This window comes from Loxodonta africana, chromosome 1, assembly GCF_030014295.1.
Source record: "Loxodonta africana isolate mLoxAfr1 chromosome 1, mLoxAfr1.hap2, whole genome shotgun sequence".
Classification (NCBI taxonomy): Eukaryota; Metazoa; Chordata; class Mammalia; order Proboscidea; family Elephantidae; genus Loxodonta; species Loxodonta africana.
In genome coordinates, this window is record NC_087342.1 from 152,517,830 (window position 1) to 152,535,730 (window position 17,901).

Below are 17,901 nucleotides of genomic sequence, written 5' to 3' on the forward strand. Positions count from 1 at the left end.
AAAAAAAAGTATAATTTTAAGACTTTTTTCCCCACATAAAGAACTGTTTTCATAATTTTAAAAAATGGGCATTTTGTAGAAATACAAGAAGCTTCTAAACATAGAATTAAGAAATTACTCTTTCTAAAGTATCTTCTGTCTTTTCAATAAACACATACTTCTTAATGCATTAAGCAGCAATGATGCACCAAAAAAAAAAATTTTTTTTTTCACTTTAGAAAGTCAATTTTTTATCTTCTCATCAAGAGGCATGGGGCTTGTCTTTATTTAATTTGGACTGATACTTTTTCTGGGGCAGAGTATAAAACATTTGTACTTTCTGTCATTTTTTAACTTTAACCTTTCTGTATCCATCTTTCTTGATGAATAGCATTGCTCCATATCACTGAAAAAGAATTTTCTAATTTAGTGTTAAGATTTTTTTCCCCCTCAGTATCTGGTGGGATAAAATTCTTAATTTGCAAACTTAAAAAAATTAGTTGTAAATAATGAAAATCATAGGTAAATGTATAATAAACAGATTTATGCAGCAAAATTTATAGGAGTACTAAGTTGATAGGTGAATTATCACAAGAAACAGCAAAAAAATGAAAAAATTTTATAGCGATAACTACACACGTTACACAGTACACGATAATGTAGCAACACAATGAGATTAAAATGTAATTTGGGCTATAGGCGCCATTTTTCCCAAATGAAGAAATAATCTAAGCTTTGTTTTATACCTCCGGATCTCATTCAAGTTCTTAAAGAAAGGTCCATAAATTTTATACTAGATTTCTTCATAAAAATAACAAACTATACATGTAAAGGAAACCCTGGTAGTGTAGTGGTTAAATGCTATGGCTGCTAGCCAAAAAGTCAGCAGCTCGAATCTACCAGGTACTCCTTGGAAACTCTGAGGCAGTTCTCTTTCCCACAGGGACGCTAGGAGTCGGAATTGACTCAACTGCAGTGGGTTTTGGTTTCATACATGTAAAACATCTATACATAAAAAAATTTATGAACAACGGGCCAAAATATGTATTCTGTATATTAACTTAAAAACAGGAGGTATTACTTAGTTTTGTATAAATCAATATTTGTTTGTCCACCAACTTTTTATTAGAATTTAAGGGCAAAATGGCTCTAGTCAAATGACTAGCTACATAGCAAATTTCTCTTTTTCTGGGGTGCCTAAAAACAAGTAAAGAATTGAAAAACATTAAATTAATCAAAAATAAAAGAAATAAGCCATAACCGGAATCTGATTACTGAAAACATCTGAATCATACTACTTATATATCTGCAGTTCAACTTCTCTCACTGAAAAGATAATCTGATGTTTTTATACAGAAATTTTTTATAAAGGTTAACACCACTCTTTAAGAACTTGAGTAAAATATGGAGATGTAGAAGAAAGTAAACATAAGCTTGCCCTGTATTTGTAGTTCTGAATATCATATTTCTGCCCAATTTTCCCAAGGCATGCTAATTTAAACTTCAGTACTGCCAATTTTTAATCTCTAGGAAACATTACAAAAGTACACAATGTTTGAACCTGTATAGAAGGTGCAAGACAACTTAAATCTTCCTTTAAGATCTAAAATCTAAGGCTGTATTTATTTAATATACCCTTAAGACTCTAGTATACACCTTAAATGAAGTCTCTAGGTGGTGCAAACGGTTAAATGGTTGACCAGTAGCCAAAAGGTTGGCGGTCTGAACCTCAGAAGGTACCTCAGATGACAGGCCTGGCGATTTGCTTCTGAAAGGTCACAGTCCTGAGAACCCTATGGAGCAGTTCTCCTCTGCTTACGTGGGGTTGTCATGAGTGGAAACCAATTAGACGGCAACAATAAATTTACCTTATAATTATGTACTACACTGAAATAAAACCATAGAAATGGGGTACATTATCAATTGCATCATGCTCTTCCACTTACCTTCAAAAACTTCAGGTGCCATCCATGCAGCACTCCCCTTGTTATTGGTCATATGTGTCTGAATGTCACAGGCTGTACCAAAATCACAGATTTTTAGAACTGTCCCCCCTGCAACCAGCAATAAGCTGTAAAAAAAAATAAATCAAAGGTTGCAAGACTAATACTTAATTCTATGATAAAAGAAGAAACATTTGTGGAAACAGAAAGGGTTATGCAAACTATTACCAGTTAACTTCTGTGAAAAGTTACCTGGTCACTACAATAGCCTAATCAGTTTAGGGGATAACGACCAAAAGTAACTGACCTTAGCCTAGCTCTCACAGAAGCACTGCTAGACTCACATTTTCATGTCTCCAGCTCTACCTCCAAAATCTTTCCTGACCATATTTCTCTCTGGGCCAACATAAAAAACATGGGATTTAAAGAAAATCAACATTATGGTGACCTGAAACGGGGTGAATGGATATCAAATACTTTCATAAATCACTGCCCCCTGTACTTAATCTACTTATTCCGGTGCTTTTCAAGCTGAAGGCAGAAACCTAATAATGCTCATAAAAACAATTTAGTAGGCCAAGACAGCATTAAAAAAAAAAAAAGGTAGAAAAGAATTGAAAATATCATAATGCATCACAACTACTTAGTTTTGAGAAACTTGTTTTAGTTTTGTACATGTAAACATGCACACACATGTGCTGGATTGTTAAGTATTACTGCAAACATGGTCAAAAAGTTTACAAACCTGCTTTGGTCTTACTAATCACATGGTGAACAAAAATGAGAGCCATTAGTGGAGCCTAATGAAGCAAGATGGGTCCCTGGGTAGTGCACCCAGTTAACACTCTTGGCTACAAAGAGAAAGGTTAGAGGTTCGAGTCCAACCAGAGGTGCCTTGAAAGAAGGGTCTGGTAATCTACTTTTTGAAAAAATTAGTCAATGAAAGTCCTGTGGAGCACAGTTCTATTCTGACACACATGGGGTCACCATGAGTCACAACTGACTTGATAACTTTTTGGTTAGTTTTATGTAGCAAGACTGATTAGCTGTTCACTGACCCTATTTCCTTCCTGTTCCTCCAGGGCACACTACTAGATTACACTTCCCAGCCTCCTGTACAACTAGATGTGGCTATATGCTATATGACCATTCTGGCCAATGGAATGTGGGTGGAAGCCATGTACTTCACTTCTGAGCCTGGTCCATAAAAATTTCTGACATGTAATACTTTTTTTTTTCTTTCCCTATCTGCCAGCTGAATGCAGAGGATTCTGAGCTACAAGATGGAAAGAGCCAGGGATCCTTAATCACCATGTGAAAAGCTGCCCATCAGTCAGGAACATCCATTTTGGACTTCATGAATGGAAAATAAACTTGTCCTACACTAAGATATTGAAATTTCAGTACTTATTACTTATTGCTACTTTAACCAATATAAGAAATTGGCATCAAAGTGGGTGCCATAACAAAAATCTAATATATTTGGTATTGGCTTAGCAGTAGGTTGCAAAGACACTGAAACTGAAGACTGGACAAACGAAGACCCGTGCAATGCTGTGGCAAGATACTTGGTAAAACCTGTCTCCTGTGTCAATCTATGGTTTCAAAGGGCTTGGAAAACTGACTGCTTCTAGACTCCGAATAGTAGGAGTTAAGACTGAAAAAGGCCCGTTACGACAGCCATCAAGCAAAGAACAGATTAAGTACTTCCCACCTAAACTTGATTGTCTCAAGATACCTTTGATAGGTTGAGAAAAGAGCATTGGGGTCAGGGATCAAATCAGGCTGAAGAAATTGCCTAATAAAGAATTCTGGTTATAGTTACAGACAAAATGGAACTGACTGGCACCAGAGAAATCAAGTCTACTTTGAGCAAGTTATATCGTCAAAGAAACCACAAGCCTAGAATAGAGAAGTCTTTGAATCTTACAACAATCCTCAGGACCCCAGCTCTGCTTAAGCAGGGAGCAGGCTGTGAAAGCTGTACAGCTTCAGAGGAGGGATACACCACAACACCCACTCCAGATACGGCTGTGGAGAATAACAGACAAGGAAAAGCCTGCAAAGGGGAGAAGCCAGGAGTCATGAAGAACGAGGTGTAAGGAAGCTCCTTCCGAAGGACAGAATCAGGGTCTAATCAGAAACCTTGCACACTACCAGGGCAGACGGACCAAACACAGGGTGTCATCCCTACAGAACAATAACTGCAGTACATCGCCATTCTCCCCATTTCCGAGTAAGGTCTTTAATCACCCTCTCTTCTGCCAGTGTGTGTGTGTTTGGGGGTGCGTGGTGGGAGAGACAAATAACTAGTCTTTCTAGTTCATGTGCTGCCAGAGCCACATCTGTTGTGGACTGCTGGAGAGGACAGCACATCATCTGGAGATGGTGCTCTGTAAGCTGGATGGTGACTAGAAGAGCCTTTGGAATATTTCCCTGGTGGGGGGGAGGGGGTGGAGTGGGTCATTCTACATGTGGTCAAAGATCTTTGGAGACCAGAAAGGCAGACTGTGGACGGCTGGCCAGTTGCTGATCAAATCCATTTCCTCTTCCTCTTGAGCATCCAAAGCTAGATTTCCCAACTTCTCTTGCAGTTAGTTAGGTGTGGCAACAATTGAGATGTAGCCAATGAAAGTGGTACAAGTGACGTATGTCACTTCTAGGTCTGGTTCAAAAAACATGGTTCTCCATTCTCTTTTTTCATGTGCTGGCTAAATGAAGAAGTTTCCAAAGCCTGACAGATGGCAGAACCACAAGATGGAGGGAGGGTAATAAGGACCCTGAATGAAATGTCACCAGCCAAATAGGAGCACCTGTTTTTGATTTCACGAGAAAATTTCTATTGTGTTAAACTGCTTACTGGTTACAGTAGTTAGTGTTAAACCAACTACTATACCCAGCTATTAAGATTCCCTTAAAAAACTGATACTCATAGCTTTAGGCTTTTCATATCCCAATGCAACTTGTTAATTCTCTAAGAATTAAAATGTATAAAGTATTCTGAAAGTGTAAAAAAACTATGCAAGTAAAAGATAATTTTTATTAGTTTAAGTTTATTACTCATGACTCCTGGCTTCTCCCCTTTGCAGGCTTTTCCTTGTCCATTACTCTCCACAGCCGTATCTGGAGTGGGCGTTATGGTGTATCCCTCTTTGGAAGCTGTATGGCCTTCACAGCTTGCTCCCTGCTTATGCAGATCTGTAGTCCTGAGGGTTGTTGCAAGATTTAAAGCCTTTTTTGTTCTAGACTTGTGATCTGACAATTTGCTCTTTACATCATTACTGAAGAGGTTTACAGACGTAGGTTATTCCACAAATGGGTAGAAACTCCTCTTTATATTCCTCCCAACCATCTCTTCATACATGCAAAAAAGATATTACTGTTTTATATAGCCGATGTTTATTTTTATGTACGTTTACTGATTTTTCCCCGTTCTTCAATCTTGGACTTGCCTTCCATAATGGTTTTCTTTATCCCTGAAGTACATGTTTTAGAAAGGCCTTTTTTTTTAGTGGAGGTCTCTTTGTAGTGGGCTACTCTCAGGGTTTGTTTCAGAATGTTTTTATTTATTTTTAAAGAGTAATTGAGAAACAGCCAACCCCAAAGCACTCTGAACCTGCCTGGTTGGGGTTTTCTTGATTGTGCACATAGGGTAAGTTAAGCCTACAGTAGCATGAGGGCAGACTCTCGGCAGACAATTGTAAGTTTGCCTAGTCAGAGGATAGATTTTCTACTGCACACTTTCCAAGGGTCTTGAATTTATGCAAAGGTCCCAGTTCTGACACCTCACCTTGAACAGAACAAAGGCCTGTCTCCAGTTACAGAGGAGTCATTAGAACCAGGGGCTCTGCATTCTTGCTATTGGCAGAGGCTCACAGGAGAGCCCTTGACTTCCATGCTTGTTTCCCATCAGGGTTCAACTCTCTGTATCTTTGCTCTGATGTGTTCCCTTATTTTCTTGTAAGATCACCTATACACGTAAAAGGATGTTTCTTGTAACATGCAGCATTTCTGGGTGTTTGTTGTGAGATGCTCTTCCAGTTTATCGTTAAGAGTTAAAATTCTTTTTATCATGTACTCGAAGAATCAAAAGCCATATTTCTATACAATCTTTATGAGCAAACACAGAGTGTTAGAAGACAAATGTGTAAATATCATGGCTTAAACTTTACTGTGCTTCTCAAACTAGGATATGAAACCTTGCCTGTATATCAGCATATGCCGGGGTAAGCGGCAGAGTGCCTAGGAAGCCCCAGGTTAAAGCTAATGCATCTTCCTGGAACATCACTTTTATTCAGTTGTAAGTATTTTAACATTCTAATAAATGTGTTTTAATTTTATTGTGATAAAATTTACATAACAGTAAGTTGGCCATTTTAACCATTCTTAAGTGTACAATTCAGTGACATTAACTATATTCACCATATTGTGCTACCATCACCACTACCCACTCCCCAAACTAACATTTATTTTAAAACAAATTGCATATTACATGAAGTTATAATATAAAAATCTTATGCAACTTTTCTTAAGAAGGCTTCTTTGGCCTCTGCACCTATCCTCAGAACTACCAGGGTTATACAATCTAACTTTTTTCTGAGGGGTGGGAAAGTTTGAGAAGTACCAATTTAGGGCATTTAAAATTACAGAATCTCAAAATGTCAAGTGACTCAGTACTACTGTATTTGCTAAAAGCAGCTACAAATCAAGTCTTCAAAGTCTAAGATTGCTCATAAGGCCAAGAATAGTTTCTACTTCAAGTATTCACTCTACTCAAGAGGGAATAAAGGAGTATTATTTATCTATTTAAAAAAAAAAAGAGGTAAATATCCCTTCCCTACATACTGATATAAACAGATATCCATGTAAGCAAACAAAACAAAACAAAAAACCAACATCATATATAATATAATCCATGTATGCTTTAGAAAAATATATAGTGGTTACCTTTGGGGAGTGGAATTGGAAGGCAAGAAAACCACCAAAACCAAAGCTGTTGCTGTCAAATTGATTTTGACTCCTATACTTTATATTTTTCTATGTGATTTAACTATGTTTTTAAATCATGAGCATGTATTATTTCTAAAACAACAATTTAATTAAAGAAAATAGAGTACACCAATATAGAAGAAAAAAATCAACAGCAGTATATGAAGATTAATTTGAATTACGAATTTTATAAACTTTTTGTATATAATTTTGTACTTAAATTCTAACTACAGAGGTCATTTAAGAAATTAATTCCCTTTTAGTCCAATGTGTCTAAAATAAGCCAGATAAACTACTATTCACATCTCTATACTACCAAAAACACTCTCATGATAATTCAAGTGGGAAGAATGTTAACTGCAACTTATCTCTATATATACTTCAACAAAAAAATTTTCTTGTTGAAGGTCTTACTACTCTTTATCAAGGTGATTATAAAACTCTGTAAATGGTTTCCTTGTTTCATTCTGGCAGATTCAAGATACTGCAATAATTTTTCTGAATCATGACTTTTATGTTAGTACTCCTCTATTCATAAGGCTTCAACAGTTCACCAGGCCTTGGCATAGCATTCAAGGCTCACTGAAATCTGAACCTAAATTATCTCTTAAGCCTTACTTTTACACAGTTAAGACCAAAAACACATTTTTATTTCTCATGTACATGTGAAAGAATTTCCAAACGATAAAATCAGGGCACAAGTACAACTTGACATTGTAATAAAACACCTCATCAAATCATCAGGTGCCTTCTTATACATATCATTCTGAGAACTCTTCCTGACCACAGAATCCTGACAATAAGATGTTAACATGCGTGTCTGTACGCTTACATAAGAAAGCATAGCCATTACAAAGAATTTTCTTTTCCCTAGTACCTTCTAGTCAATTCTAAAATTCAATTTTAATTCTAAAGCCAACCAACACTGGGTACCCCAGAGAAAATTTACAATACAGAAGTATGAGTTCATATAGTTGAGGAATGAATGACCCAGGCTAGACTGCTTGTAAATACAGTAATGATATTTACTGGTAAAAGGAGAGTTTCTAGCTATGAAATGATTTTAGTAGGATATATCGATCTGTCTAATTTAAGGTTCTCAAATAAACCTGAAATGTATGGACTTATCAGGCATCATTAGATGGAGAATGGTGATAGCTGCTTAAACTGCGTTAATTTACAGAATACAAAATGGAGATGAATCAGAATCGACTCGACGGCAGTGGGTTTTTAAAATGGAGATGTTAGAAAACTGAAGTGACTTCCTTTTGTGAACAATGTCTCCACATATATTATTCAGTAACTAGTCAGTTATTCCAAAACCAAAACATATCCTAATGTGGAATAAAAGGACATTTTGGGGAGCTGCATCTGATGGTTTCAGGCTCTTCCAGGAAAAGAATGCACTGTCTATGCTTGATGCTTGCTGCATGCTTTGAATCATAAGTTAATTTTGTGCTAGGTTAAGATCTATGCTTCTCATGAGTTTGCTTTGATAATATACTCTGACACCAGCAGAAAAAAAAAAAAGGAAATGAACATCCATAACCAGGAAAAAAGAGTAAGTGATTTTTTCTTCACTAACCAAGGCAGGGTAGCTAAGACAACAGCCTCAGGAGTCAAGTTAAAAACATAAAAGTACCATCTGGGCCTTAAACGTTATTTTACAAGGACCTAGGGAAACAGAAATCCATTCACACCTGGGAACAGAAATAAAGCACACTACCAAGAACAGTGATTTCAAGAGTTGAAACCTATGCAGACTGCATCAAATTAGACATGAGAGTGACATGGTACACCCAGAAGGAGGATTTAATGCTTTCAGCCAGTATGAAGAGAATGAAGTAACTTGGGACTATACTTGTAACTGATTTCGTAGGGGAAACCTCTGAGGACTGATATGGTGTGGGAGCAAAAATATGTCGGGACAGTTTTAATCCGTCACGGGAGGATAAATAAGAAAAAACAATCAGAGGAAAGAAATCAGAGAAAAGGGGACGATACGTATCACATATACGTTTCCTTTAACTGAGTGCCTATACAAATATGCAAACCCTGGTTGGCACAGTGGCTAAGTGCTATGGCTGCTAACTGAAGGATCAGCAGTTCCAATCCACCAGGTGCTCCTTGGAAACTCTACAGGGCAGTTCTACTCTATGAATCGACTCGAAAGCTAACTGGTTTGGTTTGGTTTAGTATACAATTATAAACAAACAAACAAAAGTTTTAGCTCTTTAAGATGTTTAAGGAAAAAGGTCCCACAATTCTCAATATGGAGAAATCCAGAGTATTTTAAATTTCTACCTAGATAACAAAGGTGCCTTTTTGCTTCCCTCTGAAAGAGCAGGTAATAACCACTCTGCAAATTTTGTAGAATGTCTACTACCTATGAACATCGTGCTAACTGTTGGGGATATAGCAGGTAACAAGATAGACTTATCCTCGTTCTCATGAGCAAATAACTCTAGAGGCGATATTATATACTACAGACACAAACTGAGATTTGCGGGCTAAAAGATTCTAGAATTATGCTAATTTAAGATAGGAGTTATTACGAATAAAAATTCCACTAAAGACAACACTCTAAAATGCAAGCTTAAATTCCTAAATGATGAAGGTGAGTTAAAAATAAACTCATTTGAGCAAGCCAAAAGGGTAGAGAAGAGAGAAATTTATGTGTAACAATCAGTTTGAATTCGGGAGTATGGGGAGGTGGGGAAACCCTGGCGGCGTAGTGGTTAAGTGCTACGGCTGCTAACCAAAAAGTTGGCAGTTTGAATCCACCAGGCGCTCCTTGGAAACTCTACGGGGCAGTTCTACTCTGTCCTATAGGGTCGCTGTGAGTCAGAATTAACTCGACGGCAGTGGGTGGGTGGATGGGAGGGTGGTGAGGAAGAGGTCACATTATTAGAACTTACTTTGGTGGTTTCAGGTCCCTGTGAATTAGAGCTTTGGGTTGCATGCTGTGAAGATAAGCCACTCCTTGGGAACACTGTAAACACCAACTCATTGCATGGGCAGCAGTGTAATATGGCAATGGTTCAGCACCATGCAGCACTGCAAAAGAAAGGCACAAACTAAAAAGAACTTTATTGCATATAACAAAAGACACTAGGTGAATGCAAGCACTATCAGAACACATGACTGGGTTTTCTTCTACGCATGCTCTCATCAGTCCTGCTTTTAATTCTTTTCTAGATAAAGACTGAAGTATTTATAATTTTGAGTGGGTAAATGCCACAAACTACCTATTATTTAATAGTGCTACTATTAATGTTATTCATACATTCAAGTAAAATTAATATACATTACTATATTCTTTCAAATTGACAGACACAGTCTTTCACACAGTAACATAAAATATAAGCAATCTGATAGCATACTACGAGAAATATTACAAATGGCAACAAAATAATTCCTATCAACATGTTTAAATTATGCTTTCTATAATAGCTAAAAAGTAGAAAGAGTTCAACCAAATAAACAAGGGAGTATTAGATATCCAGTAACAATGACAAAAACACATGGACAGTCAATATAAGTCAAAGTTTGTATAAAACTGGTGCTAGAAAAGGTAATACATTTATATATACAGTTGTTTTTCGGGTAGAAGAGTTAGCTTTATTCTGTAAGCTGACGAATGATACACAGAGTTTTCTTCCATTATTAAAATTAAAATGTTCTGTTAACTCAGTGTTCACGATTTCATTTTGAAAAGAAAACAAAGCAAAGTGAAACAGAAATACGATTAAGGAGTTTTAAAATGAGAAGACTCAAAGCTAAAGAGGGCAAAAACAAAAATTAAAAGCCTGAACATATTTTAAAATCTATTTAAAAAGCAAATTTTACCTCACTTAAATGTTTCAAACATTATGATCAGCATAATCAATTTAAAAAATTGATAGATTTCTACCAAAGAGGACATTAAAATGGCTACTAAACACATGAAAAGATGCTCAGCATCATTAGCCATCACAGAGATATAAATCATAAACACAGTAAGATACCATTTCACTGCCACTAGGATGGCTAAGATTAAAACAAAGAAACCCAGAAAATAACAAATGTTGGTGAGGACATGGGGGAAATCGGAACCTTTATCCATTGCTGGTGGGAGTTCAAAATGGTACAGCCATTGTTGAAAACAGCGTGGCTGTGCCTCAAAACACTACAATAGAACTACTATAACCCCACCCCCCCAAAAAAACCCAAACCTGTTGCTGTTGAGTCACTTCCGACTCAGTGATCCTATACAACAGAGTAGAACTGCTCCATAGGGTTTCCAAGGTGTGGCTAGTAGATTTGAACTGCCAACCTTTTGGTTAGCAGCCAAGCTCTTAACCACTGTGCTACCAGGGCTCCTGTATGACCCAGCAATTCCACTCTTTGGTACATACCCAAAAGACTTGAAAGCAGACTCAAAAAGAGACTCGTACACCAGTGCTCACTGCAGCACTATTCATAATATCCAAGAAGTGGGAACAACCTAAATGCCCATCAACACATGAACGGGTAAGCAAAATGAGGTACATACATACAATGGAATACTACCTAGCCAACAGGAGAAATGAAGTCTTGACAAATGCTACAGTATGGATGGAGCCTGAAGGCAGCATTCTGAGTGAAATAAGTCAATCACAAAGGGGCAAATACTGTATGACCTCACTTATATAAAAAGATAAGAAAAGGCAAACGTATACAGGCCAAAGTTTATTAGTGCTTACCAGGGGCAGGAGGGATAGGGAAAAGGGAGGTTAACGGTGATGGAAAAATTGCATTGATTAAGGGGAGGCCTGCACAGCTGATTACTGTATCTGCTGTCAATAAGTTGTACACCGATAAAAAGCCGAATTGGCAAAAGTTGTATGAGAGATACATTTATAACAAAGACAAAAAAAAAACTGCTCCCTTTGCCATGAGACTAGAAGAACTGGCTGGTACCTAGCTACCGTTACTGAACATTTTGATCAAAGATTCCATAGGAGAATCCCAATCAAAAGGGGTGATACATAGAACAGAATTTCAAATTCTTACGGACTCAAGACCTCCTGGAGCCATGAAGGGTGGCTGCACCCTTAAACTACTGCTTTGAGATAATCTTTAAACCTTAAACCAAAAATATCCCAAAGTCATTTTAAAATCAAACAACAGTTTAACTTAACTAGTAAAAAAAGGTCTGCCTTGAGCATTATGCTCTTTTAACAACCATCTTTAAAAAAAAAAAAAACAAACCTGTTGCTGTTGAGTTGATTCCAACTCATAGTGACCCTACAGGACAGAGTAGAATTGCCCCCACTGGGTTTCCAAGGGGTGCCTGGTGAATTCAAACTGCTGACTTTTTGGTTAGCAGCTGTAGCTCTTAACTACTACGCGACTAGGGTTTCTAAGGATCATCTATATAGGATCAAATTACAACAGCCAACTCGAAAGATTAGATAGGAACCTTAGGGGGCAGTGATTTTATGTTAACAAGGGATGAACAACTCAGAAAATGAGGGTGAAAATGACTGCACAACTCGAAGAATGTAATCTATGTCACTAAATCGTACATGTAGAAACTACAGAATTGGTGTGTGTTTTGCTGTATATATTCGACAACAAAAAATGATAATTTCTAAAGCTGTAATACCTTTTCATTTTTCATCTTTAGCAGATTTTACAAAATTATCTTCTTCTGATACTCTGATGATAAATTGTGAAGAACATTAAATAATTTAACACAGTTTTTATTAAAAGCTTTTCAATTATTTTAACTGACTAGATAAAGACAGGTATAATGACACTCACCATTATATAAAGAGCCCCCTTCAGCATATTCCATCACAAGACACACCTAAAGGAAACATGCCAGAAGAATTAATCCCTGAACTACAGTATTTTAGGGGACTTGAGAGATAATTTAGTTTAACTCCCCAATTTTACAGATGTATTAAAAACATTCTTTCAGCTCCTACTATATGAATGGCACTAGAGGGAGAAAAAAAAAAAAATCTATGATTTAAGACCTTTTCTTCTAAGAGTCCCCTGTCTAAGAGGGGGTATGTAAAAAAAAAAAACACCGTCACAAGATCTTTTGTGCTGCATAAGTGCTATCACAGGATAAACAAAAGCCTCATATGAGATCACCGGATAAGACCACCTAAGACAACTCCTCTAATATAATGCGTTGTAAAGGGCCAGAAACAACCAACTGAATAATGGTGCAACTTGTTTTTTTCAGAAATACATCTAAGATAGTAAGTCTAGATATCTTCATAAACTAAAGCCTACACACATTTCCCATGTCATTTTTTTTACAGACATCTGCTAATAAAAAAGTGACAAACTTACCGGATTCAAGCAAGCTCCATATAGCTTTACAATATTAGGATGGTTCACCCGGGATAACTGGCGAAGCTGTAACAAATTAAGATTTCTTTAAAAAAGTGATACTTTTTGAGGTATTGATGTCACAGAATCATTAAAATCTTAGGGCTGTACAAAGCATTTGTTCAATCATTCAACGATTACTGTCTAGCATGTAGCAGATACTATGGTCATAGGCATGGGGAATACCAAGATGAATGGCACAGATCCTCTGCCCCCCAGGTCTCACAGTTTAGTTGGGGAGACACACATGTAAACAAATAATGTGCAAAGTACTATAACAGGAATTATGAATAAGGCAGAATGAGTACAAAGCAGAAAAAAATAACCCTGAGATAAAATGTCAGGAAACCATCCCAGAGAAGACAATGAGCTGAGTTATCCCAACAGAGGAAGGCTTGTCATTGTTGTCATCATCATTTTCATGGCTATGGCTGAATAGTGCACTTTATGTACCAGGCCCTTGTAGGCACTTCATAGACATTATAAAATACTCACAAGTCTGCAAGGGAGGTGTTATCATTTTCATTTTAAAGATGGCAGCTTTAAAGAACTGAAGCTCAGAGAGTTAAGTGAGCTGCTAAACATCCTACAGCTAGGAAGTGGCACAGTCAGGGTTTGAACCTCAACACGTCAGACTTAAAAAATCTGCACTCTTTCCACACATTTCAGCTATGCCCTCTACTCCATTCTCCCACCTCCTGAATTAACTCCCTCCTCTCCATTCCCACTGCTGTTACCTTGGTAATTCTAACATGAACCACTGCAGTTAAGTAGTACAGTCTTTCAGTTGGTCTCCTTACTTTCAGTTTTAATTTTCTCCAATCCAATTTTCATGCTATAGCCAGTGAGGAGCTTGGCTGTACTTACTTTCCCTTGTTCTAGACCTCAGTCTTCTATTAATGTATTCTCCATAACTGCTTCTTGCTCTTTCTTTTCTCCTTTTGTCTTCTCTTTTCTGCCCTCCCCCCTTCTTCTTCCTCTCTTTCACTACTCCTACATTACACTGCTGGCTCATATGAAGTCTACTAAGATCTATAAATTTTACTATAAGCTACTAAAAAGCTGGGTCTCTCTTCAGGCAATACTTGTGAATTTTGGGACCTAAAAAAAATTATTATCACTATTACATTTCATCTTACTGTTAAGATTCAGAACTGAGCTTCTGGTAGCAGAGTGATTTCAAGCATTTATTTTTGTTCTCTCACCAATCTTCACTAAAACAGTAAAGGAATGTTTTAAATGCATGAACTCAGAAGGTTGAAGAGAATGTGAAATGAGAAAACATTTTTTGCAAACTGGAAAGCAAATGACATGCAACAATTGACCCTGCAGAGCTGAAAGAGCTGAATCCTAAAATGACAGTAAGAAAAAATGAGAAGAAGCCAGACTTATCATACAAAATGCTCAAAAGGATGGGGAATAGAGATGCTACTAGGAACCCCTGCAAATGAGCTAATAAAAGATAGAAAGGATTAGTTGAAAGACCCAAAGACTCCCTCCCAGAATTCAAGCAGCCAGTGATTGCCTCTTTATCATTCCAGCGAAGGCTGGAGGTTTACTCCTTAGAGAAGGTGTAACAGAAAGTTTCTGGATTGGAGGACATCAAACACAACTGAAGGGGTGGGTACCCAGATAAAACCAGAGGAGATTAAAGTTTACATATTAAATGTTGGGACCCTTTGCCTTCTTCTCACACTTGGCTTTCAAAATACCAAGGTGTATACCCTCCAGGCAGAAGATGGGAATTCAATTTGTCCAAGAGACAAAATATAAAAATGTAGACACTGAGGTTTTTCTCATTAAACATCCCAACCATACCGTCTTCAAATGACCGTGCATGTGTGCATGCACACAAACACACACATACTCCTTCCAATCAGTTTTTTTAGTATCTCTTACATGTGAGTGGAAAGTTAAGGATCATGAAGCATTTGACGAAAGCTTCTAATATAAAACAGACAAAAGGAAAAAAGCACCTTGGTAGCAAGAGATATCAATCAGGAGAAAGAAAACAAAATTTGGTACCTTCAAAGATAGGATAATATGTCCATAAAATACAAAGAGAATATTATAAATAAATAAGAATGTAGAAATTTAAAATACAAAACATTTAAAACTCACTTGAAGTGTGTAAGAAAATCTTACTGAAAGTAGAGCAAAAAGACAGAAAGAAGAGAGTAAAAAATTACAGAACCAGTCCAGGAAGTCTAATATCTGTTGTTTTTGCTGTTAGGTGCCGTCAAGTCCGTTCCAGCTCATAGTGACTCTATGTACTTCAGAATGAAAACACTGCCCTGTACTGTGCCATCCTCACAATTGTTGCTACGTTTAAGCCCGCTGTTGCAGTCACCGTGTCAATCCATCTCATTAAAGGTCTTCCTCTTTTTCGCTAACCCTCTACTTTACCAAGCATGATGTCCTTCTCCAGTGTCTGGTCGCTCCTGATAACATGTCCAAAGTATGTGAAGCGAAGTCTCACCATCCTTGCTTCTAAGGAGCATTCTGGCTGTACTTCTTCCGAGACAGATTTGTCCATTCTTCTGGCAGCCCATGGTATATTCAATATTCTTTGCCAAGACCATAATTCAAAGGCGTCAATTCTTCTTCTGTCTTCCTTATTCACTGTCCAGCCTTAGATGCATATGAGGCAATTGAAAATACCATGGCTTGGGTCAGGTGCACCTTAGTTGTCAAAGTGACATCTTTGCTTTTTAACACGTTAAAGAGATTTTTTTGCAGCAAATGTGCCCAATGTCCAATCTAGCTTCGCAGCAATATGCAAGCCAACACAGTATGACAAACTGACAAAGAAGTAACGAAGCTATCTCTAGGAAGTGGAAAATTTGGTAGGAGGTATAAAGGACTGAAATTTTTTGGCAAGAACCCTTGAAAAACATTTCGACTCTTTAAATTATATGGATGCATAGCCTTGATTAAAAACATTTTTTTCCAAGCCATTATGATCTTTTGTCTTCCTACATCTAACACATATGCGATTTCACCCAGGTTTATGAAACTGCCAATGTATCAGTACATGATTGATGACCCTATCTAAATCACAAACAAAAATGCTGAGTAAGTATGGCTGAGGCCAGACTCTGGGCACACTATCAGACACTATCTTTCTTTATGATGACATCAAACCATTCACGGTATTTCTCAACTCATTCAACCAATTATAAATTCATTTGATCCTATTAAATAAATAAGTTTTCATTTCTCCATATCACACACAAAAAGCCATGAAATATATTTTGAAATTATTATGAAATGAAAACATAGGTACAAATTCTAAATGTTTATAAGGTAAAGGCCAATTATTCATTGGTCAAAAAGGTTAAAATGTGGCCAAAATATTGATTTAATCACATATGGTAATCCAATGTAAAAATAACAAAGTTAATTAAGGAATAAATCTGATAATACAATAATATCACGATTACTGAATTTTCCTTCGTAATCAAATGAGAAAGAGAACAAAGTTGTAAATTTTCATGCTAAATGAGAAAAACCAAAGTTCTTAAAATAATCTTATTTAAATTTCTAAAAATAGTTAGAAATAAATGCATAAAATTTCTTAATTTTAGATAATGGGAGAGACTACCATTTCTTTTCTACTTAAAAACAAAAATTCTAGGCCTTGAAATAAATTTGAATTATATGGATGAGATTTTAATTCAGGGATGAATTCACTTATGTAGTTAAGTCTTCTTTTTTCTAGTTTTTAATTAGAACTAAGAGTGTGAATGAGAAAATGTTACAGTGGCATTACCTTTGGTTCATTCAAATTGTTGATATTCAAGTAGAGAGATGAATGACAACTGGAAAACAATCTTCTTAAAAATATTCCATTCACAGAGTAACTTATGAGAAGAACTACTAAAAATGGCATTTCAACTTACCTCTACAATAAAAGCTTTCCTCTCAGACTCACTTTCAATTTGTTTAATAGCAACATCTTTTGCTCTCCATTTAGCTTTGCAGACTACTCCAAAGGCTCCTCTTCCAACAACCTGAGTTTAAAAATACCATGAGAATCAGAAACAAATATATCAGCCCAACATATAATATTAAGGCCAATCTGAAACATTTACCAAAAAAAATTTTAGAAATTATCAATATCTGGATTTGTCACTGAGAATGTACAAATTTTCAACACAGTAAGATGATGACAAAATGCACACTACACCTACCCCTCACTTATCGACTATCTTGTTACCTGACTTTTCCCATTTATGACAAAAAAACACTATCTGACTATTCTGCACATTAACAACGCACATCTGGCAATAACGAATGCTGAGGTGTAAGGTGACAGTAATGCTGGCTGTGATAAAGGCTATGGGTCAGTTTGGCTGGGCCATGATTCTCAGTGATTTGGCAGTTATACAATGATGTAATTTGGCAGTCATATCATGATGTAGCCATCCTCCATTTTGTAGTCCAACGTGGTCATCCTCCATTTTTGCATAATGCCGATTTTCACATAATGACCTGGTCTTTGGAACCTAATCATGTTGATAAGTGAGGAGTATGTAGTCTCTATCCTCGAAAATTTATGGTCTAGACACCTCCTCATTCTCAACCAAAACTATAAAAAGCAAAGAAAAAAGACTCATCG

At 36.7% G+C, this 17,901-nt stretch overlaps 1 protein-coding gene across 8 annotated transcripts in view; it reads right to left on the reverse strand.

Annotated features, from left to right (window-relative positions):
• The window catches only part of MAP3K7 (mitogen-activated protein kinase kinase kinase 7), an 81,121-nt gene that overhangs the window by 46,868 nt on the left and 16,352 nt on the right, over nucleotides 1–17,901 (reverse strand). For 7 of the 8 annotated variants that reach the window (XM_064289027.1, XM_064289040.1, XM_064289030.1 and 4 more), the window contains 5 exons: nucleotides 17,183–17,293; nucleotides 13,242–13,307; nucleotides 12,699–12,744; nucleotides 9,830–9,968; nucleotides 1,926–2,050 (listed from right to left, as the gene is read on the reverse strand). In XM_064289027.1, coding sequence (XP_064145097.1) covers nucleotides 1,926–2,050; nucleotides 9,830–9,968; nucleotides 12,699–12,744; nucleotides 13,242–13,307; nucleotides 17,183–17,293 — 487 coding nt within the window. Of the gene's footprint in view, nucleotides 1–1,925; nucleotides 2,051–9,829; nucleotides 9,969–12,698; nucleotides 12,745–13,241; nucleotides 13,308–15,686; nucleotides 15,891–17,182; nucleotides 17,294–17,901 lie in introns of those variants that run through there. The other variant, XM_064289045.1, reaches the window with a different exon arrangement.